This window comes from Pipistrellus hanaki (genome assembly GCF_964339955.1).
Source record: "Pipistrellus hanaki genome assembly, chromosome: 10".
Taxonomy (NCBI): Eukaryota; Metazoa; Chordata; class Mammalia; order Chiroptera; family Vespertilionidae; genus Pipistrellus; species Pipistrellus hanaki.
The window spans coordinates 11,789,091-11,812,593 of record NC_140512.1 but is presented as its reverse complement, the minus strand read 5'-3'; the positions used below and the strand labels follow the sequence as shown (position 1 = coordinate 11,812,593).

The 23,503-nt window shown below is 40.1% G+C and overlaps 1 protein-coding gene across 3 annotated transcripts in view; it reads left to right on the top strand.

The window, feature by feature from the left end:
• HECW1 (HECT, C2 and WW domain containing E3 ubiquitin protein ligase 1) overlaps positions 1-19,903 on the top strand; it is a 99,610-nt gene extending 79,707 nt beyond the window's left edge. For all 3 annotated transcript variants that reach the window (XM_084896922.1, XM_084896921.1, XM_084896923.1), the window contains 9 exons: positions 1,427-1,547; positions 2,673-2,786; positions 3,861-4,013; positions 6,091-6,189; positions 6,969-7,098; positions 9,378-9,524; positions 10,889-11,003; positions 15,467-15,665; positions 16,508-19,903. In XM_084896922.1, the coding sequence (XP_084753048.1) occupies positions 1,427-1,547; positions 2,673-2,786; positions 3,861-4,013; positions 6,091-6,189; positions 6,969-7,098; positions 9,378-9,524; positions 10,889-11,003; positions 15,467-15,665; positions 16,508-16,619 (1,190 nt within the window). In that variant the 3' untranslated portion in view covers positions 16,620-19,903. The remainder of the gene's footprint in view (positions 1-1,426; positions 1,548-2,672; positions 2,787-3,860; positions 4,014-6,090; positions 6,190-6,968; positions 7,099-9,377; positions 9,525-10,888; positions 11,004-15,466; positions 15,666-16,507) is intronic.
• The last annotated feature ends 3,600 nt before the right edge of the window (positions 19,904-23,503 follow it).

Genomic DNA, 23,503 nt, shown 5'->3' with positions numbered 1-23,503 from the left:
CAAACAAGTGTACCAATGACATTGTTAAAGAAATGCTTAATGCACGCTACCTGTGACTAACAATGTGATTGAGGTGCCATGACCTGGGGAAAGGTGGAGCAGGAGCTTTGTCTGAACCAGAACAATTGTATCCAATGTGCACAGAGTGACTTACTTTTGGTGAGCAGAGCCTTCCATTTGGAGAAGCTAGTGGTCTAGATTAGTGGTGGGCAAAATCATTAGTCAACAGAGCCAAATATCAACAGTACAACGACTGAAATTTCTTTTGAGAGCCTAATTTTTTAAACTTAAGCTTCTTCTAATCCCATTTCTTTAAAACAGACTCACCCAGGCTATATTATTTTGTGTAAGAGCTACACTCAAGGGGCCAAAGAGCCGCATGTGGCTCGAGAGCCGCAGTTTGCCAACCACTGTTCTAGATGATGATCTGCTATTTTGTTGTAAAGATTGTCCCAGCCTTGTAACCTGTCTACACTTTGGTCCAAACTTTGGCAATAGAGTATGATTTTAACATCACTATATGTGAGAGATATGTTGGAACTGGAAAAAGAAGAGGCAGTAAAGAGTGATTTGCTAAATGAGATATATTTGTATAACTTTTATAAAAAGACTCAACTTTCCTGATAGAAATATTACTGATGCCATGAGTCCAAGCACTCACCAGTTCATTTTGTCAGAGGTCTTAATTATTTACCCTCTTGGCTTAGACGATAGGGTCATAGATTATATAATCCAAATATAGTGATATTAAGTTTCACAATTCCCATTTTCTAGACTTTTATGAAATTAACCTGGATGCAACAGAGATTCAGAATCATAGATTTTTATGCCAGTGTTTTTGCAAAATTCATAGAAGTGACCATGGGGATATTGGTAGTACCAGCAATATTGAAAGATATTTGTCTTTCTCTGACTGGCTTATTTCACTTAGCATATTAATCTCCAGGTACCTTCATGCTATCTCAAAAGGTAATAGATCCTTCAATTTTAGCATCAATATCAATATCAATATACTTAGAGAAATAAAACGTATGCATATATTACAGCTGCCTCGTTAGAGTTACAATCACTTCTTATAATATAGTGACTTACCAAAAAAGTTTAATCTAGTTTTGTTTTTGTTGTTTTAGATTATTTAAGTGCAATTAAGCCAAGAAATATGCTCCCCGAAGAATTTGTAAGAGAAATATAACTTGAAATGTAGTGGAAGTCAAATATTTCTTGTCAGCAGAATTTTTTCTGTATTGTATTATTTCTACTATTGTAAAAGTAATTGAAGGAGTAATGGAAATGAAGGGAAACTTCTTGGAGAAAAAAATATGAAGACATGAATATGCCTCTGGTCGGCCCTTTCTCTACCGCTGCTCTATGTGTTTGTTCTTTGATAAATAGTGTTGACCTTCAGCTCATGTGCTTCTCTCTGCAGGTTTACAGAGAGCCAGTGCAAGAGCCCCTTCACCCTACCGGAGAGACTTTGAGGCCAAGCTCCGTAATTTCTACCGAAAACTGGAAGCCAAAGGATTTGGTCAGGGTCCAGGGAAAATTAAGTAAGTGCTCCAGTACTTGACACTGAATTCAGAGTAGCTTTTTTTTTTTTTATCTTTTGTCCCTTTATACCTCTGTAATATTATTTTGGAAATTGGATACTATGGTGTGGTAAAGTTATTTTCATAGTAAAGAGAAAGAAAAAAGTTATCAAGTTAAGAAGAAAGAAGAACGGAAGTTAAGAAATTGAAGAGGAGACAGAAAGGGAAGGAAAAAGAGGAGGGCCAGAAAGAAAGAACAGTAGATTTCAGACAAAGGCATGCTCAATGGTAGACCTTTTCAGAAAACAATGAATCTTGATCTAAATAAAAAAAATCATATATTCCTTCACTTTTACTTGGGACACATCATTTAACTCATTAGTCAAATTCATGGGCTCTTTGTAACTTTGTAATAGGAGGTTAAGTAAAAAATTGTGGATTTTTCTCCTTCTGAGTTTTGTGTTTTTGTTTTGCTTTGAAAAGCCAAATCCAAACTCAGGAATCCAATTAAAAAGATTTTTTTTAATTGATCAAAAGAAACACCAAAAGTAGTCCAATAGGATGGAATGTATCTATAATAATAAAAGCATAATATGCTAATTAGATCGAACAGCCGAACAGCCTTCCGGATGTCATTCCGGATGAAGCTGCAACAGCAGAGGCAGTTGGGGTTATCTTGCAGGCAAGCAGAGGCAGTTAGAGGTGAGCAGGCAGGCAGGCAAGCAGTTAGGGGTGATCAGGCAGGCAGACAAGTGGTTAGGGATGATCAGGTAGGCAGGCAAATGGTTAGAGGTGATCAGGAAGGCAGGCAGAGTGGTTAGGGGCGATTAGGCAGGCGAGTAGTTAGGAGCCAGTAATCCCGGATTGCGAGAGGATGCAGGGCAGGCTGAGGGACCTTCCCCTCCGTGCACTAATATTGTGCACCGGGCCTCTAGTCTAATTATAGAAGCATACACATTGTCCTTGTGCTGACAATGGTTTAAAAAGAGTGTTTTTTAAAAATCCATCTCTCAACTGATGGAATCTGCACATTCATGGAGAGTCTAGGTAATGAGACCTGGGAAGTCATGACTCACCTAGAATACTGTCTAATGGCAGAGCTTCAAGCCACTACTCACCACCCACGTGGCTTTTACTCCTTCCTAGGCTCATCATTCGCCGGGACCACTTGTTGGAAGGAACCTTCAATCAGGTGATGGCCTATTCCCGGAAAGAGCTCCAGCGAAACAAACTCTACGTCACCTTTGTTGGAGAAGAGGGGTGAGGCACCAGTCGTTTTATGCAGACACCTCAATGTGGTGGACCAAGCCCTTGGATCTTGGGTGATTTTTCTAAAAAAAAAGAAGCAGGTTGGCTCTAAGCCTTTGCCTCAAAATGATTCTAATTGTGGCCTTCTAGGAGGTCTTTCTCTATGTATTGCCAAGCTTGAGATTTCATGTTCTTTAAAAGCCTATGATTATTGACAGGCATAAGAGTCTGTGTTATATGATCAAAGTATAAACTAAGAATACAGCCCTAAACTACCGGATCTTCACTTTTGAGTATCTAATAAAAAAAACCTCTTCCTGCTGAAGCCGGTTTGGCTCAGTGGTAGAGCGTCGGTCTGCAGACTGAGAGGTCCCAGGTTCGATTCCGGTCAAGGGCATGTACCTTGGTTGCAAGCGCATCCCCAGTGGGGGGGAGGGGGAGGTGCAGGAGGCAGCTAGTCGATGTTTCTCTCCCATTGACATTTCTAGCTCTCTATCTCTCTCCCTTTCTCTCTGTTAAAAATCAATAAAATATATTTAAAAAAAAAAAAAAAAAAACTTCCTCCTAAAGTGCACATATACCACTATATACCAAATTTGTTACATGATTTGAGTGGCTTCATGGAAAATCATCTCAATCATAGAGGGCAACCCACCTAAAAGGGCATATCAGAATGAACTTGGAAACTTCTTAATTCACACATATGCACATATGTGCACATACACACACTGTCAGGAAATTCTCTTGTGCCTCCCACAAACAATGTCTTTGTTTTTAATGGGCCAACTGTGTGTTTTATTCAATAGTTGTTATATAATTTTAAAAAACAAAGAAGAGGAAAGGTTAAGGAGCATTGCCGTAAGAGTTCACTTATGGAAATCTGAGTGAGAACTTCCCCAAACCAATGACCACATCCTCATTTTTCTATAGCAAATTAATACTTCCATTGGCTTCCACTCCAAAGAGCCAAGGCTGCTCTTGACCTTCCCCAATACTGACTCTGAAAGAGCACACTAGCACCCAGATAGAGGTGAGTCCCCTGCGTCCTGTTCATAATAGATTCCTGGGCCTCTGCTTCCTTCACAGCCTGGATTACAGTGGTCCTTCTCGAGAGTTCTTCTTCCTTTTGTCTCAGGAGCTCTTCAACCCTTACTACGGACTCTTTGAATATTCTGCAAATGATACTTACACGGTGCAAATCAGTCCCATGTCTGCATTTGTGGAAAACCATCTAGAATGGTAAGATCTAGAATTTTTGCTTTCTTATGTTTGAAAGTTTTAGTCTTTCTTAGTCAGAGGGCAACAGTTTTTAGAGCAGTGGGCCAGAGAGAATGATGGGTGATGAGCATGAATAGCAAAGCATCAGAATACAAAATAAATACTAAAGACACTGCAAATTTATTGACCTCTTCAAATTTATGTAAGAAACAGTAATTGCCTTCTGAGATGACACTAAGGTAGGTACACATAGGTCCTAAATGCTGATAATTCTACTAAAATTAGGAGTCCCCAGTGGAGGCTCCTTGGAAATATATATGGGTTTGAGATTCTTTTACATTTGTACACTTAAGGACCAATAGCTTTAGCATTGTGGACATCAGCTTCTCTGTCTTACTGTAAAATAAGACTGTTAGGTCACATGATCTCTAAGTGTCTTTCTGACTCAAAAAATCTAGTTATCTCTGGTTTTCTCCTATTGAGGCATCTATTACCACTTACTGCTATGTGTAAGAAGATAAGTATTATCAATTCTGTACAGTTCTGTAGGCGAGATACTTCAAGTATTAGAAGCCTCCAGAAATCTGCATGGGGAGTGAAGCATGCATGCACTTTCCTGCTGTGTCTCCACAGCACCTGATTTGAAAATTACCCCTGCTCTCACTGCAGGAGTTTCAGGACTTCATAAGAAAATGATTCCTGGAAATTGCTAGTGTGATTGTTGTGACATTGATTACTTATGATATGTTGCAATGGCTGCTGGTGATGGGAGTTTCTGGGCCTACTGGACGTACCTGGGCCTACTGGACTTACAGGCCAAATTCCGGTATTTTGGTTTTGTAGCATCAGATAACCCACTTCTGCCAAGGTGTATAGCTATTGCCATGCCATCTCTCTTCAAATAGTCTCGGCTCTGTAGTTCTTGAGCTCAGGCAGGAAGGAGTCTACATCAAGCATTTGACACAAGTGATAAAACAAGAGTTGGCCTTCTCCTGTCATTTCTTTTTCTATCACTCTCAATAAAGCGATGAAGAAACCTATGAGACAGAAACACAAAGACAGGCAAAGCATACAATGGAGTAAAGATAGTAACTTGAATAAGTGGTGTTTGGAAAATTACACAGGTACCTGGGAGAAAAAAATGCTTCTATACCAACTTATACCACACACAGGAATAAACTTAAAATGGATGAAAGACTTCAATGTAAGTTGTGAAACAATAAAAATAGGCTGTAAAATCTCAGACATCTCAGGTAGCAGGATTTCCACTTATACACCTCTTAGGGCAAGAGAAACAAAGGGGAAAATAAGTGGGACTACCTCAAACCAAAATGTTTCTGCACAACAAAGAAAACCACCCACAAAATGAAAAGGGAAAACGTATTCACAGCTGGAGGCTCCACTATTGCCTACCAGAGTGGGATTCGGTATAATTCTTCCCACTGACTTTGAGCTCAACTGCCATCTGTATTGGACGCACATAACCTTCAGGTGGTTTCTCTAGGATGTTTTAATAGTAAGGATGGATGGTCTAGTCAGTGTTTCCCAAAGTGCGGTACGCGTACCCCCAGGGGTACGGGAAGAGTTTGGTGGGGGCACGCGTTGCACCGGAGTTTGGTGGGGATATGCACTGCACTGTGCTTAGCTGTGCCTAATTCTACGTTCTCATGAGGACAAGGGGTACTCAGCGTTACGAAAATTATAGAAGGGGTACACATATGTCAAAAGTTTGGGAAACACTGGTCTAGAAAACTGTCCATGGCCTTGTGTTTAGGTCTTCCTCAAGGTCAGTTTGGGCTGTTTACCCATAATTCCCCTTCACCAGTGCTTCTCTTCTCTTGGCTTCTTATACTCTCAGGTCTGAAAAGAAGATCCTGGCAAAATTACTCTGGTAATTCTGGTAACTGGGGGAGAGAAGAGCACATCGGTATTGTTTATGGTAAAGAATAAGGAGGCGCCTCCCATGTGTCATCAATTGATTCCTTAAGTAGCCTAAGATGAGTGCTCTAAAGAAACACATCAAATAAAGGCACAAATTAACATGTTTAACTGTGTAAATTTCTACTGCCCTTAAATCCCCACCTTGTGTGCGTTCCAGGTTCAGGTTTAGTGGTCGGATCCTAGGCCTGGCTCTGATTCATCAGTACCTGCTGGACGCCTTCTTCACAAGGCCCTTCTATAAGGCACTCCTGAGACTGTAAGTGTATTGCAAACCGGAGTAGGCCTGGCCCCCCCCTACAGGACAAGTGCTGGCCTCCCTAGTTAGTCCCTCTAGCCCATGGTTCTAAACCCCTGGTCTCTACAGCAGCTGTGCACCAAAGACCATCGGAAAACACAGATATTTAAATTACGATTCATAACACAAGCAAAACTACAGTTATTGAGTAGCAATCAAAATAATTTTATGGTTGGGGGTTACCAAACATGAGGGACTGTATTAAAGGGTCTCGGCATTAGAAAGGTTGATAACCACTGCTAGCCCTCTTGTCCCTATTTTGCCTAACAATTCCTATTAAGTTTATGGTAGTTTATTTTTCTGAGTTCTTAGATATCACATAAACCTTTTAATGCAATAAAAAGGCATTTGGAGATGTTCTGAAAGCATAGTAGAAGCCTATTATAACATTATATAGTGGATATGAATTAGTTTTCATAGATAATTATAGTTTGCATAAGTAATGACAAACATTTCATTAAATTACTAAGTTGTATTGATCTCTCTAAAACTTATGTTTTTAAATATTACTTTTCTCCAATTGCCGTGGAGAGTTCGTGAGTCAATAATTATTTCATGTTTATTTTTGTGGATATCATAATATTTTGTTTTTAAAAGAGTAAAAGATACATAAATATATTCAAAAGTGTCACATTGTTAGAACAAATCTGTGTTGTTTTAGACAGGAGTGGCATAAAGACATTTTAAAATGCAGTCGTGACAATCATTTGTTTTACCTTTCTCCCTTTGAATGGACCCAGGCCCTGCGATTTAAGTGACCTGGAATATTTGGATGAGGAATTCCACCAGAGCTTGCAATGGATGAAGGACAACAACATCACAGATATCCTAGACCTCACTTTCACTGTTAATGAAGAGGTTTTTGGTCAGGTTTGTAAGATGTGGGGCTTGGAAAAGGGATTTTGTTTTTTATTGTGAAAAAATTGACATAAAATTTACCATGTTAACAACTTTCAAGTGTAAAGTTCAATATTGGTAAGAGTATTGACGTTGTTGTGAAACTACCCCCAGAACTTACTCTTTAAAAAAAAAAAAAAAAAACTTTATTGTTCAAACTATGACAAATGTCCTCTTTCCTCCCCCTCCCCCACCGTTGACCCATTCTACCCCACTCCCTCCCCCCTCCTCAGGCCTTCCCCACACTAATGTTTGCCCACGGGCTATGCATATATGCATATAAGTTCTTTGTTTAACCTCTTCCCAATCTCCCCTCCCCTTCTGAAATATATCATCTTGCAAACCTGATATCATACCCATTAAACAATTCCCCATTTCTCCTTTCCTGCACTTTATAAGCAAAATTCTGCATTCTCTTTTTATGAATTTGGCTATACTAGCATCTAGATATTTAGTCCTCCAAAATTTGTATTTGAAAACTATTTAAATAAAGCTTCCCATTTGTTTTCCATCAGCATTTATGTAACACTGAATCTTCTGGGTTACAGTTTTATCAGGCTAACTATAGCCTGAGCAGATTTCACAATTAACATTTTCAGAATATCATTTACAAGAGACCCAGACAGCCCATAACATGTGGTAATTTGTAATAAGATTGTTTTGAGAATTAACTGAGGATACTTTATAAGTAACTTGCATGAATATGGACAATGTGCTAAGTCTATGGGTGAGAGTTACCCACTGAACCTTGCAATCCACATGCCAATCAAGAATCTTGAATAGGTCCGAGAAAATGGCAATGTTCTGTTTTATTTTATTTGTATAAACACACCTCTGAAGAATACTCGTTTACATTTTTAAAGAAAAATTATTCTTCCTACCACTATGAAAAGCACATTTAAATGTATTCAAAAATATATTATTTGCTTTCCTGTCCTGCCATGTACTAGATGAATGTGTAAAATACGCTGTGTCTTGGGCAATAATTACTTTTAGCCCATCCTTTACATTGGCTCTACAGTGGAGGGCAAATTTGTAAAATAAATGCAACTTCTTAGAAAATTGTGTTAAGGCAACTGGGTAGCAATAATAACATTTTTTAAGTTAGAATTCTAACTTAAATCATTACACTAAAATAAACTCCAGAGGGCGCCAGCCAAGTAGGCAGCATGGATAAACATAGTACTCGCCTCCTCCCACAACCACATCAGAATTACAACTACACTACAGAACAGCTATCATTCAGAACTGCCTGGCATGGAGCTGAATGGAAGTCTTGATTGCTATTGGCCCATTTGTGTGTGGAGTCGACCCTCAGGCTTGCTGACTGAGATCAACCCCATCCACACGGTGTAGGAGTTGCTGGGCAGGTGCTGGCCACACAAAGCAGAATGTGCCTCAGCGTGTGTGTGGCAAGATCTCCCTTTGAATACGCCACTTGTGAAGCTCATTGGGTCCTGCTTTGATGTTGTCTAAAGGTGGCCACTGGGAGTGTTGGTTCTGGAGCTTCTCTGGAGGGAGTCTGATTCCCGCTAATGTCAGATGCTGCTTGTCACTAGACTTAAGGCAATTTCTTTGGTGCAATTTCTTTGATATGGCTTTTTCTTGGTAATCCTTGGTTGTAAGACTTCTGTTCAGCTAATCTTCAGTTGGTTATTCAGGTTAATTTTTTCTATTTTTTTGTTATAAATCCAGTTTGGTCCTGGGAGGTGGTGAGTGTAATACCCACCTAGTCTGCCGCCGCCTTGGATCTCCTGCCCTTAACTTTTCGGGATGATTCAAACTTGTCCTAACAAACAGGCATCACCATACTAAGTGGCAATGTCACTCTCTGTTTCTTTTCTCAAGGTCAAGCTGTCAATCTTCTGTCACTATTTTACCTGTCTCTGAAAGCTGTCTGCCCACCCTATGCTATTTTGCTTCCAATGATTTTTAGAGAGAGTGGGAGGAAGGAGGAGAAACAGAGAGAAACACATCGATTGGTTGCCTCCTGCACAACTTAGGTGTGTGCCCTTGACCGGAATCAAACCCAGGACCCTTAAATCCCCAGACCAACTTTCTATCCACTAAGCCAAACCAGCTAGGGACAGAATCTTTTTTAGTAACTTCCAGGAAAAGAAAAGAAGTAAGGAAGTATTGACACTGAACTGATGTGAAGAGGACTTTTTATATCTAGTTCATCCACCCAAAATGTGTTTGTCTTACTGTGAGCTTAGGTAATACACATCACAATCTTTCTGTTTTCCTACAAGGTAACAGAAAGGGAGTTAAAATCTGGAGGAGCCAACACCCAGGTGACGGAAAAGAACAAGAAAGAGTACATCGAGAGGATGGTGAAGTGGCGGGTGGAGCGTGGTGTGGTGCAGCAGACAGAGGCACTGGTGCGGGGCTTCTATGAGGTAAGGCCCAGGCCTGACTGAAGAAGGCAGGGTTTGGGCCAAGGCTTTCATCACTGGACACAGCGTGTGAGGCTAAAGGGAGAAGAACCAAGGCAGGCAAAGGGCTCAGCTCTACTCACCAGAGTGCCAGGTAGATAAATGAGAGACCAGAGTTCCCGGGAAATTCTTCTTGCAGATAAAAAAAAAAAAAAAAAAAAAAAAAAAAAAAAAAAAAAAAAAAAAACCTCTCACAAAATCGGTGTTGGTGTGTCCCTGGTGTGCCCGGTGCATGTTGCATTTCCTTCCATTCAATGAAATTAAGATAAAAGAAGTGAAGTCATTGGCAGGCAATGTCCATTCTTAGTAGATTTTTATTTTGTGTCAGTGTCACTTTGTGTCATATAATGAATGCCAACACTGTAAATTTTGGGGACCATGACAGCTGCTTGCCTTTCTGTGCACCAAAAATTGGCATCCACAAGCTTTTCCAGTTTATAAACAAGAGGCTCTAAATGTTTTTTAGGGGCTTGGGTCTTCTTTCCCTGCCACAGTGAAGTACAGCATGGGTCACTGGCTCATGCACCACTGATTTGGTTAAAGATAATACCCACTATACATGTTCAGTCGTGCCTGATACATCTGACAAGGAGACAGAAAGCCAGAGTTCAGAACCCTAACAAGGCAGGTGCTCCCAGATCTTTGAATAAAGGGGAATTGAAGTGAGGGGAAAAAGGAAAGAAAAATATAATGCTTTTAATGCTCTTTCCTAGGAAATAAGTTATAGTTTGATGTGGAAGAGAAGATACCTTTTAGGTAAAGTGGTAATACTAATAGCTATTGAGTCACTTCAAAGTGATTTAGACCTTTCTGCCTTTAAAATGCAAGTTTTCTTGAAAATTTAAAAGTGACTAGGAAAGTCAAGTCAGGTTTGTTAATAACATCATTGGGGTGGGGCAGTATCAGAGGTGGTGAAAAGCATTGGACTTTTTTAAAATATATATATTTTTTATTGATTTCAGAGAGAAAGGGAGAGGGAGATAGAGATAGAAATGTCAGTGAGGAGACAGAATCATTGATCAGCTGCCTCCTGCATGCCCCACACTGGGGACTGAGCCTACAAACCTTGATCTCTTGATTCATAGGTCAACGCTCAACCACTGAGCCATGTCAGCCAGGTGGGCCAACATGGGGCCTGTTTTGATTCTGAGCTTATGAGTGGTTTGTATTTCAAAATGTGTAAGTCACAATAATAGCACATTGAGAGAGAGAGAAAAAAAAGGTGTAAATGATGATCTGTTTCCCGGCTTGAACCACAGAAATAATAATAATGAATAGAACTTTCAATGTGGGTGGACCTGTATGCTGAAGCCTCATCTGTATTTCAGGTCATAGACTCTAGGCTTGTCTCCGTGTTCGATGCCAGGGAACTGGAGCTGGTGATAGCTGGCACAGCAGAAATCGACCTAAATGACTGGCGGAATAACACCGAGTACCGGGGAGGTGAGCTGGCAGGGCTTGCGATGCTATAGCTAACACAGACACAAGTCATCGGTTTTTTAAAGAATTTTGAGGTGAAATTGACATAATAAATTCACCATTTTAAAGTAAGCAATCCAATGGCATTTAGTATGTTCACAGGGTTGCTCAACCATCACTTTTAGCTGGTTCCCAAACATTTCCATCATCCCAAAAGGAAACTTGTACTCATTAAGCAGTTGCTCCCCATTCTTCACCAACCCTGGCAACCATCAATGTGCATTCTATTGGGTCGGCAACTAAGTAATTGCGGATTTTTAAAAGAAAATCAAAGACAATTTTTTCATGGAACTAAATAACTTTATTCTGTAATGTATTGCCCATTTTGATCAATGACCTTTTGCCATCTTTCAGGCAGCATCATAATCCCACGTTGAAAAAACTTCTGGTTTTTATTAGCAAAAAACTGAATCAGGTACGATTTGACATCATCATCATTATTGAAATTTTTACCATTCAAGGAGTTTTGTAAAGATCGAAACAAAAAGTAATCAGATGGTGCAAGGTCAGGACTATATGGTGGATGTGGCAAAACATCCCAACCAAGCTCCATTAATTTTTGCCGAGTGACCAAAGATGTGTGTGGCCTTGCATTGTCATGATGGAATACAACACCTTTTCGATTTGTCAATTCGGGCCGCTTTTCTTCAACTGCATTGTTTAATTTCGTTAGTTGTTCAATGTAGACATCAGAATTGATCGTTCGGTTGGGTGGTAAGAGTTCAAAGTAGACAATTCCTTTGTAATCCCACCAAACTGATAACAAAACCTTCTTTTGATGAATATCAGCTTTTGATGTTGTTTGAGTTGGTTCAAACCTGCTCCACGATCTTTTCTGCTTGATATTGTTGTAAACAACCCATTTTTCATTGCCAGTTATCAGTCGTTTTAAAAATGGATCATTTTCATTACGTTTCTTTAGCAAATCGCAGCTGCTAATGCGTTGCGTTAACTGTGATTCTTTCAGTTCGTGAGGAACCCATGTATCGAGTTTTTGAACATAGCCAAGTTGTTTTAAGTGATTTTCAATGCATGTATGTGATACATGAAGCTTCTCTGCAATCTCACGTGTTATACTGTGACAGTCCGAATTGATTATTGCTTTGATTAGGGCGTCATCAACTTCAACTGGACGACCAGAGCGTTTTTCATCTTTGAGTGAAAAATCACCAGAACGAAATTTGGCAAACCAATTTTGACACTGCCGTTCTTTTAAGGCTTCGTCACCATAAACAGCACATAACTTTTTATGAGCTTGCGATGCGTTTTTCCCTTTGCAGAAATAAAAAAGCAAAATATGACGAAAATGTTCCTTTTGATTTTCCATTTTTCAACGAACGCCAAACGAAAATTACAAAACAGATCAAAAAACTTTTTTTTACTGATTAACAGCTGAATAGCCAACTATCAAATAACAAAATGTGTTTTACATTTGTACTACGTCTGCAAACCTAAAAATTCAACTGAAGCCATATATGTGTGAAACCCGCAATTACTTAGCTGCCGACCCAATATATCTACGATTTTACCTATTATGAATATTTTACATACATAGTCATTTTTGTAAATAGGTCTTTTGTGGTTAAAGATATATATATATATATATATATATATATATATATATATATATATAGCCAGATTATTATGCTCTCTGAACACATAATAATCTGGCCAGTGTATATCCTATATAATAAAAGGCTAATATGCAAATTGTCCCCTCCACCAGGAGTTCGACCAGCAGGCAGGCTGGCCAACTGCCCATGTGCCCTCCCCCTGGCCAGGCTGGCCGGCCCCCACCCATGCACAAATTCATGCACCGGATACACACACACACACACACACACACACACACACTGAATGGCCAGATTATTATGCGTTCAGAGATCATAATAATCTGACCATTCAGAGTGTGCATATATATAGCGTCTCAGGCTACCTTATCTCCCTAATATACTCAGCCATGAGAAGCCTTTGTGGAAACTCTAGGCCATAGATATATATATATGTCATCACTTTTTTAAGATTACAAAAACTTTTTTTAAATATATTTTATTGATTTTTTTACAGAGAGGGAGAGGAATAGAGAGAGTTACCGTAGAAACATTGATGAGAGAGAATCATTGATCAGCTGCCTCTTGCACACCCCCTACTAGGGACATGCCCAAAACCAAGGTACATGCCCTTGACCGGAATCGAACTTGGGACCTTTCAGTCCGCAGGCCAATGCTCTATCCACTAAGCCAAACCGGTTTCAGCAAGACTACAAAAACTTGCTCTTACTTTAATGCATGTGTACTCATTACCGTTCTTCTATATGCCTTCCTCCAGCTTCCCACCTGAACCTTCCTTCAGCTGACAGTAACCCCGGTGGTCATCTCTGGCCTAACTCAGGGTAGATTCACCAGGGGATGCCATCCTCCATGAGCCAGCTCCTGAGCTGGTTTGCCTGTTGGCAGGGAATTGTGTCCCAATTCCTATAGAATTAGCACTATCTTCACCTTAGTCCTTGTTTGCAATATCTGTTCTGTGGTCTCTCCGAAACCAATTTCTAATCCCTCCTAACTATTCACCTTCACACTGCCAAACTAGTCTTCCTGGAACATTGTTTTCATCATGCTACTTCCTACCCACAAAACAAGCTCATTATTTATAGGAGAGTTCGTTGACAGAGAAACCCCAATCACTATAAGAGGGAGAGGGAGAGGGAGAGGGAGAGGGAGAGGGAGAGGGAGAGGGAGAGGGAGAGGGAGAGGGAGAGGGAGAGGGAGAGGGAGAGGGAGAGGGAGAGGGAGAGGGAGAGGGAGAGGGAGAGGGAGAGGGAGAGGGAGAGGGAGAGGGAGAGGGAGAGGGAGAGGGAGAGGGAGAGGGAGAGGGAGAGGGAGAGGGAGAGGGAGAGGGAGAGGGAGAGGGAGAGGGAGAGGGAGAGGGAGAGGGAGAGGGAGAGGGAGAGGGAGAGGGAGAGGGAGAGGGAGAGGGAGAGGGAGAGGGAGAGGGAGAGGGAGAGGGAGAGGGAGAGGGAGAGGGAGAGGGAGAGGGAGAGGGAGAGGGAGAGGGAGAGGGAGAGGGAGAGGGAGAGGGAGAGGGAGAGGGAGAGGGAGAGGGAGAGGGAGAGGGAGAGGGAGAGGGAGAGGGAGAGGGAGAGGGAGAGGGAGAGGGAGAGGGAGAGACCTGCCATCTCAGGCTACCTTATCTCCCTAATACACTCAGCCATGAGAAGCCTTTGTGGAAACTCTAGGCCCTTCTTATTCTGGTAGGAAAACCACTGACCCAAGATATCAAGTCAAAATGTCTCTGGCTGTTAAGGACCTCTAACTCTCCCAGCAAGTTTCCTTCCAGTCCTCGCCAGATCCCTGTCTATGCTAGTCAGCTTGCTCTGTCCTCCATATTTCTTCCTCATCCTTGTTATTCTTTATTTCCCTCACCAGAAATGTTCTCCTCCTCCCCTCTACTCATACAAAGACTTCGCATATTTAACTCACACCTTACTTCTTCTTTATGAAGGTTTTCCTGCCTCTACCCCATTCTACATTGATTTCTCCCACCTTTGAATGTCTCTTGCATTTAAAGTCAGCAGCAAATTAATTACCTTAAGTAATTGATCCAAGCTTTGTCTCTCACCTGTACTGCGAGAGGGGCTCAATACTTCTTCCATTAGCCCAACTCATCTCAGCCCACGGTTGGCCTGAGCACAGCTGCTCCAAGGGTAGGTATCAATGGCTGCTGGAGAGCCCAGCATCTTCCATTCACCAAGCTTGCCCTTTACCTCCAGGCTTTCTTAAGTCCTAGACTCTTCTGTGATATGTAGTTACCAAGATCTGACATCAGAAAAACAGAAAATAAAATAAAAGATTGTATTGCCCTAACTGGTTTGGCTCAGTGGATAGAGCGTCGGCCTGCGAACTGAAGAGTCCCAGGTTCAATTCCGGACAAAGGCATGAACCTTGGTTGCAGGACACATCCCCAATAGGTGGTGTGCAGGAGGCAGCTGATCAATGTTTCTCTCATCAATGTTTCTAGCTCTCTATCCCTCTTCCTTCTTCTCTGTAAAAAAATCAATTTTTTTTTAAAAAAAGATTGTATTATAGAGGGTTTTTCTCTTAAGGATCTTAATGATCTCTACTAAGTCTAGTCATTCCTTATCTACATTTCTATGAGGCAGGAAATGACTGATGGATTCCCAAACATCTCTAAGAACATCATAATCATTTGTATAAAATAGATACTTTCTAAATCTGCTTTTGTTTTTAAAATTGACCAAGTTACACAAGTTGTTGTAGACTTACCTACAGGCCAATACTACAGAAATCAGCAGATCGAAAGCAGCTGTTCTGTTCTTACCACACGTGATGTGGATTTCATCTCTTTATTCCCTCCCTCCTTCCTTTTTTTTTTTTTTTTCTACTTGCTCTCGTTCTCGCTCCACTCAGGTTACCATGATGGGCATCTTGTGATCCGCTGGTTCTGGGCTGCGGTGGAGCACTTCAATAATGAGCAGAGGTTAAGATTACTTCAGTTCGTCACAGGAACATCAAGTGTGCCCTATGAAGGCTTTGCAGCCCTCCGAGGAAGCAATGGGCTTCGGCGTTTTTGCATAGAGAAATGGGGGAAAATTACATCTCTACCCAGGTATGAGGCTTTTTTTAATTTAATAAATCTTGATTGTTCAGATTATTACAATTGTTCCTCTTTTTTCCCCCTCCACCAGTTCCCACCCCACCTTCTACCCTTACCTCCCTCACTGTCCTCATTCATAGGTGTATGATTTTTGTCCAGTCTCTTCCCACACCCTCCACACCCCTTTTCCCCCCGAGAATTGTCAGTCCACTCCCTTTCTATGCCCCTGATTCTATTATATTTACCAGTTTATTCTGCTCATCAGATTTTTTATTCAGTTGATTTTTAGATTCACTTGTTGATAGATATGTATTCGTTGTTCATAATTTTTATCTTTACCTTTTTCTTCTTCCTCTTCTTAAAGAATACCTTCCAGCATTTCATATAATGCTGGTTTGGTGGTGATGAATTCCTTTAGCTTTTTCTGATGCGTGAAGCTCTTTGTCTAACCTTCAATTCCAAGCCATCTGTGGGCATCCCTAAATCTGTGTGGTTTACTAAGACCCAGGAGTCAGAGGTGGGCAAGGAGGCTTGGGAATATGACCCTCCAATACTAATTATATGTCTGCCTCCTTCACTAACCACATTCATTTTCACACCTTAATTGCAAAATAAAGTTGATACCATTGGTTTGCTAGTGTAATTTTAGTTCAGTGTGGTTTGCTAACAATTGCAAACTACCTGTTTCTAGTTAGTCCACTTCCTCAACTGGTCTATTCAAGTCTAGTTCGCGATGTTTTATGGTGGTTCTGCTAACTTCTGATTCACTGCTTCTGACTGATCATAGATATATCCAAACCGGATATATCATTGGAGAAAAAAACACCTTCACCAATCTTTTCTCCCCCATTCAGGGCACACACATGCTTCAACAGATTGGATCTTCCACCTTATCCCTCATACTCCATGCTGTACGAAAAGCTGTTAACAGCAGTAGAAGAAACTAGCACTTTTGGACTTGAATAAAGAAATGGAAACTCACCTTACATTTTCCTGGACAGTGACACCACCCTTTCTGGAAGAATCCATTTTCCTTTCCATTTCCCTTTCCCTGAATCAAATCTTCTTTGATGTTGGAACTTCATGATTTTTATTTTCAAACCAAATCAGAATGGACAAAAGCTGTGCATGAAGAACTGCCTTCTTCTAAGATATAACCTCCAGGCTTATCTCCTCTATTTTCAATGAACTGCTAGCCTGTATGCAATATTAAAAAACCGCTGTCTCAAGATCTGTGCATATCTCCACATACCTCCATTACTAACAATGAAATAGGAATGCTAGTTATGCTACACTTGACCAAATAGTAATAAATGTTTACTTCCGTTTATATAATTTAAGGGGAAATTGTAAGCATTAAGCATTCCAAGCTTTTATATGCCCATGTCTTCTGAGCAGAGCCACCTTTTTTTTTTTTAATATCTAATTTCTAACGACCAACTCTAAAACTAGGAGTTGATCAACTCTTTCTTTCCCTCCGCTCTACTTTTCCCTGTGCATATAACCATTTAAAAGCAGCAGTAGAAAACCCAACATTTTTTTTATTACATTCAACTCATAATTTATATGTGGCATCAGTCCCATCAGCTGGAACTGGCCTAAACATATGGTGCAAATTCCAACAAATAATAACAGCAAGATAAACACCTTCTACTGATGCAACACAATGCATCCCAATGGCTGTGGGGGTTGTGGCTCAACTTCAGCTTAGAGAAATCTACGAGGGACACCCCCTTCGTGAGCATTCACCACACAAGAAGCACAAACTCGTGCACATGTCCAAGAAGGAGATCTCATTATACAGTTACTATAAATGGCAAGGCTTCTGCCCCCGTTGTGTTATATACAGTGTGATGAAGCAAACAGGAAAAAGAGAAGGGGAACATAGTAGGTTGGTTTGAATACCTGAGTGCTGTACTGTTTTTATTCTGTTTCGCTACAGTTCTCCCACATAAATGGGGGGGAAATGCATAGATAATCTCATGACTTCTATTAAAGCCAAGTAATTACTTGTAAGGCAAACAAATTTTTATTTTAACTTGAATATTGATTTTTCATGCTGTTTTCTTAATTATGTTATTCAAATTTCTTCACATCTGATTGTCCCCAGGGACCACACTAAAAAAGAAGCTGCAGATAGCGATGGTGCTTGTTAGGGGTCAAGGGCAGTATAGCGCTTTTTCATTCATAGCAATCTCCCAGAGCAGAGCCCTCACACCTCAAAGGCATGTTGATTTGTGTCAAAATAGACACTAGTTTCTTTTAGCATTCAGTAAGGAGATAACACAGAAAACTTTGTGTTTGCAGAAAAACAACTGCAAGCTCCAAAGACATTCTAATCTCTCAAATACATTTGACACAAACCCAAGCATAACAGTCCTTTGCTATTTTTCTAACCTTGTTATCCATGTTGTCTGAAATAATGTCATACATAAAAAGTGTTTTTCTTCACTGGGAAAAGAAGAGCGAAAAGGGCCCCACTGTTGAAATGTCGCATTTTTGTTTATTAATACAGGAAATGAAGAAAAGCTGGTGAGGGACATAAGACAAAGTTCATTTCGTATGAAGCCATGCCTTGTTCTCATTAGATTAGTCTGTGTCTGGACGTGCATTGTGTTCCTTGCACTCCAATATGAAGCATTCTTTTCGTAGGAATTATTTGCAATACCCAGCACCCCTTGCTACAGTGTACTTTCTGTGAATCAGGGAATATACATGTTATAGAAATTTAGCTTTCAGTTGTCATCTAGAAAGAATATTTCCCAAGATAGAATTGAATGTGTAAGTTACATCATATGGAATTTGGGAACCTATAAAATTCAGTATACATTTCAATATCTGAAAAATTGTCGATTCCAGTGGAGCTATTATGTATTTATGAAATCAGAACATGAGAATTATGCTGACCATTTCACAATTCTAATGCTTTAATACATAATAGGATAAAACTACTGCTGCAGTTCTCTTTGAATATATTGCTATATGTCCTTTATTTTGTGTAAGCCAATGAGCTTGACCTTCTAATATAGGAGGCATGTATTATTTTTAGAACTTGGTGTTACATGTATGTTAATATTCATTAATTCAAGCAATTTAAGGGGCAAGACAGATCTATTTGTTACCACTTGTATTTTTTTTTCATTTAAAGTATGAGTTTTCTCTATAACATATTATAAAATTAATCCCTTATAAACAGCATTTCTCTTTAAAAAAAGATCTTCTAGAGATAATTTTAGTAAAGCATATTACCCTTAATTGAGGGATAAACAAGAATAATTAAAAAAAAGAGAAAAACATGTTACAATTGGAAAACTGCTTTTGAAATGCTATAGTATTATTAATTTCATGGATATCACATTTTATTCTGTCATATGAAGACAATAATCTTAAAAATAGAAAATTGACTCTGTAGGATCAGAAATATTCTAAATATCCTGAGTTCTTTGTAACTTCCTGCATATATAAGTTGACAAAAAATTTTAACCATCACTATTGTAGCACAATTTTTTGAATGGCAATGCAAATTTAAGAAAGATATATATTTTTGGCAGGCTTTAAATATGACAAAAATCTAAATGTGTTGTTTTTTAACCTATGTCCCTATGTCCTTTAACAGTAAGTGTATTTTTGTGCAAGTCAATGAACTCGACTTTCCAGGACATTTAAATATTACATTTTATGACATTGTCAGTCCATGTGTCAAACCGTGTGTCCAAATTTTGGGTTCAGAAAATTTCTCAATTGCCACAAATGTTTTCAAAGTCAAAATGAAACACTTTAAAATGAAACTAGTTAGACTTTCACATAACAAATGTGGTGCTTTATTATTATTATTATTATTATTATTATTATTATTATTATTTTAGTGCTCACTAAAATTATTGCTTTCATTCTATAACATAAAAATCTAGGTTTTCAGCCCTCATAAGGTCAAAAGAGAAAGTGTTCTTTTTCTATTAGTGACATAGAGTTCCTTTGTTCCAATAGAAAAAAAAATAGATGCCAACAGGTAGAATATAGAGTAAATGTCAGTCCATCAACCTACTTCCTGAAGCTTCTGAATTATCTAAGGAAATATCTATAACAATTTTGCTAAAAGTCTTTGTTCTAGTCAATAGCAGGAGAAGTCCACATTATTGGGCTGATTTTGCTTTCATTGACAAGAGAAATGTCACATGATACTCAGGCCAAGCTTTCTCTTCCATCATATCACCTTCAAGGAATGTCAATAAACTCACTTTGGTATGGCATTGTCTGTGTTCCTTATTGCAAGTGGAAGTCTAGGTAATGCATAACAATTTGTATTATGCCTATTCTCTTGTTGGAGATAACCAACAGAACAACACAGAAGTCTATCAGCTGCGATTATAAACAATTCATGGAAATATTATTTATCAAGAAAACATAATATGTGCTCACAAATTCTTGAATAAAGGAACAGGTTTCATAACAAATTCCTTCTGCATGCCTATCAGAACTGCACATAAACCACACGGGCTTCATTTTATGAGTTTCCTTTATGTTGAGCCAAGCATACATGGGCTTTTTGAATTTATACCTGTTGAGATGTTTTTACAAAGTCTTCATGACACAGACTCTTTTGTTTTTCTTTTTCTTTTTAAAATATATTTTATTTGTCTTTTACAGAGAGGAAGGGAGAGGGATAGAGAGCTAGAAACATCGATAAGAGGAACATTGATCAGTCGCCTCCTGCACACCCCCGACTGGGGATGTGGCCAAAACCAATGTATGTGCCCTTGACCAGAATCAAACCCGGGACCCTTCAGTCTGCAGGCCGACGCTCTATCCACTGAGCCAAACCAGTTTCAGAAGGACACAGACTCTTGGACAAGGGTTAGCAGTAGGCAAAATGTTGTGTCCAATGTCATATATAATAACTTACAGTATCACAATGATAGTATCTCTTTCCAAGCGTTGAAAAGAAAAACTATGTGGCTTTTATGGTGGTCAAAAGCTGATTTAGTATGGTGGGAGGGAAAACATGTTATTAGGAAAAAATAATATGGGTACGATTGAGAAAAGGAAAAACCTACACTACTGGATTTAGTTTAGACTCATTATAACTGAAAATAGCTCTTCTTTTGCCCTGGCCAGATGGCTCAGCTGGTTGGAGACTCATCCCATACACCAGAAAGTTGTGGGTTCAATTCCTAGTTCCAGCACATACCTAGGTTATGGGTTTGATCCCCAGTTGGAACGCATATGAGAGGCAACTGATCAATGTTTTTCTCTCAAATAGGTGTTTCTTTTTCTCTCTCTCTCTCCATCCCCTCCTCTCTCTCTCTCTCTCTCTGTCTCTCTCTCCCTCAAAATCAATAAAAATATATCCTTGGATGATGATTTAAAAAAGGAAAGAACTCTTCTCTTGGAGTACAAACTGGGTGGCTCAAAGAAGGCTAGAAGAACAAGATCAAGGTGATGGTACACTCAGTTCCTTCCAAGGCCCTTGAGAGATAATTTGTTCTATTCCTCTCTCCTACCTTCTAATCTTTGGAATTCCTTTACTTTTTTTTCCCCACCACCATTATCCCCTGTATGCTCTCTTCCACTTACACCCACCACTCTCACCCCCACAATCACCTCATTGTTGTCCATGAGTTCTTTTTTTTTCCTCAATCCTCCACTCCCACAGTGCACCAGAGCTGTCTGTCTGCTCTCTACCTGTGAGTCTGTTTCCATTTTGCTTGGTAGTTCAGTTTGTTCATTAAATTCCACATTTGAGTGAAATCATATAATACTTATCTTTCTCTAAGTGGCTTATTTCACTTAGCATAATGTTCTGTAGGTTCAACCCATGCTGTTGCAAAGATAAGATTTTTACCACAGCGTAGCATTCCACTGTGTAAATGTACCACAGCTTTTTTATTCACTCATCTATTGATGAACTCTTGGGCTGCTTCCAAATCTTGGCTATTGTAAATAATGCTGCAGTGAACATAAGGGTACATACAATCTTTTGAATTAGTGTTTTGGGTCTCTTTGTTTTTTGTGTTTTTTGGGGGTTTGGTTTTTTGTTTGTTTGTTTGTTTTGTGTGGGGTTTTTTTGCAGTTTCTTGACTTTATTAACCTGGAGCTCTGCCATACCAGCCCCAGGGGCTGGTGCCCAGGCACAGTGAGCAGAATTGAGGTCAGAGAGATTCAGCCCCTGGCAGCCTGGCACAGCTGGGCCAAGGGGTTAGAAGGTACAAAAGTCCAAATGCTGGCACTTCAGGTGTGGCTGGCATCCAGCCTGGCCCAGAGGGGAACACGACCTGCTGCAGTGGGTATACAGGGTGCCATGGTCCTCTCCTGGCAGAGGGTCTGCCATGTGGCAGTGCAGGCAACATTCCTTCCAAAGCAGTGGCTAGGAGCAGTTAGTGATTCTGGCCAGGAACTGCTGTGCCCACCACTCATCCAGGTCGATGGGCACGAAGTTTTGCAGTCTGGGGTTGGGGGTCCTCTCGACAGGTCTCTTTGGATAAATTCCCAGAAGTGGAAAAGTTGGGTCATAAGGCAGTTCCATTTTTAATTTTTTGAGGTAATTTCATACTGCCAAGTTGAGACATCTCCTGTCTCTAGGAGGAGCCAGGCTCTTCCTCAAGTCAGAAAAATGGAAATCAGGAGGACATAAGTTCATAATTTCATTCATCTTTATTATTTCACTCAACGGAGTATAATTACATACACGGTTTCCATAATTTGTCATAATAAGAGTTATGCAGGATACAAAATTATTAATGTTGACAGTTCATGCTCTTAAATGGGTCAGTCTTAAAGGTAAACTGATACTTAAAAAAGCGAAAGAAAAAAGCAAGTGATATAAATCCTGTTCCCAAAGTATCTCTAAAGTGGTTAATATTGAAAACATTATACAGCTACTGAAATAGGATTCAGCTACTGAAAGAGGATTCTATAGTTCTTCCCTCATAGAGCGCCTCCATCAGGCAGCTCTCAATTTTAACTGCTCACCTGTGAGTAGAACATCACCATCTTGGAACCCAGTGGCAACCTGAAGTGCGGAGACTGCATGAGAATGAAGCTGGACCGCGGACACAGCACCTGCCTCAGACAGCCTGCCCCCGGACATGAGACACCATAAGCCCCTAATGTGTTTATACCATAATTATGTGAGTTCTCTGGCTATAACCTAATTCCTAACCCTCGAGATACAGAATGGAGAAAAGTGCAAAAAAAAAGTTTTCAATAACCTTTTCTAGAGGAAATCTAGAATTATACTTAGAATTCCAAAATTTTGCAAAGTTGTCTAATCTTGGCAATTTTAGTGATTTTTTGTTCTAGTCTCTTTCACTGTGATGATTTAACAGTACAGTCATTTGAAACGTCACAGTCTTGTTCATTTCCTCGGGGACCAGAAAGAAGGGGGGACTGGGTCACTTTGCATTCAGACTAGAAATGGAGAGGGCACAATGGAACAGCCACCACTCCAGAAAAGGACAGCTCAGGCCGGCAGGTGTGGCAGGCATGGGCAGCCCACAGGCGTCCAGACCACGTCTCTGCCATGCCCAGGACTTCCCAGACGTGGCCTTGCTTTCATGTATCCGGGTGCCCTGATTCTTGTGTAACTGTGCATTCTGGCCACAGGCTGGCCTTCGCCGTGGTCCTCACTCCAATCTACCTGCGAAAGTAAGGTAATTCCTGTGACTTGATTCTGACCCTTTTTCACTACATTATTTTTTCTTGCTTCTTTACAATCTACTACCTACCCCAACTTGAAAATTTATTTACCTCAAAGAGCCGAAGCATCACAAGATGAGAGGCCTTGATTTCTCAAGCCCTTAAAAGTCATGAACCCGCCGAAACCGGTTTGGCTCAGTGGACAGAGCGTCGGC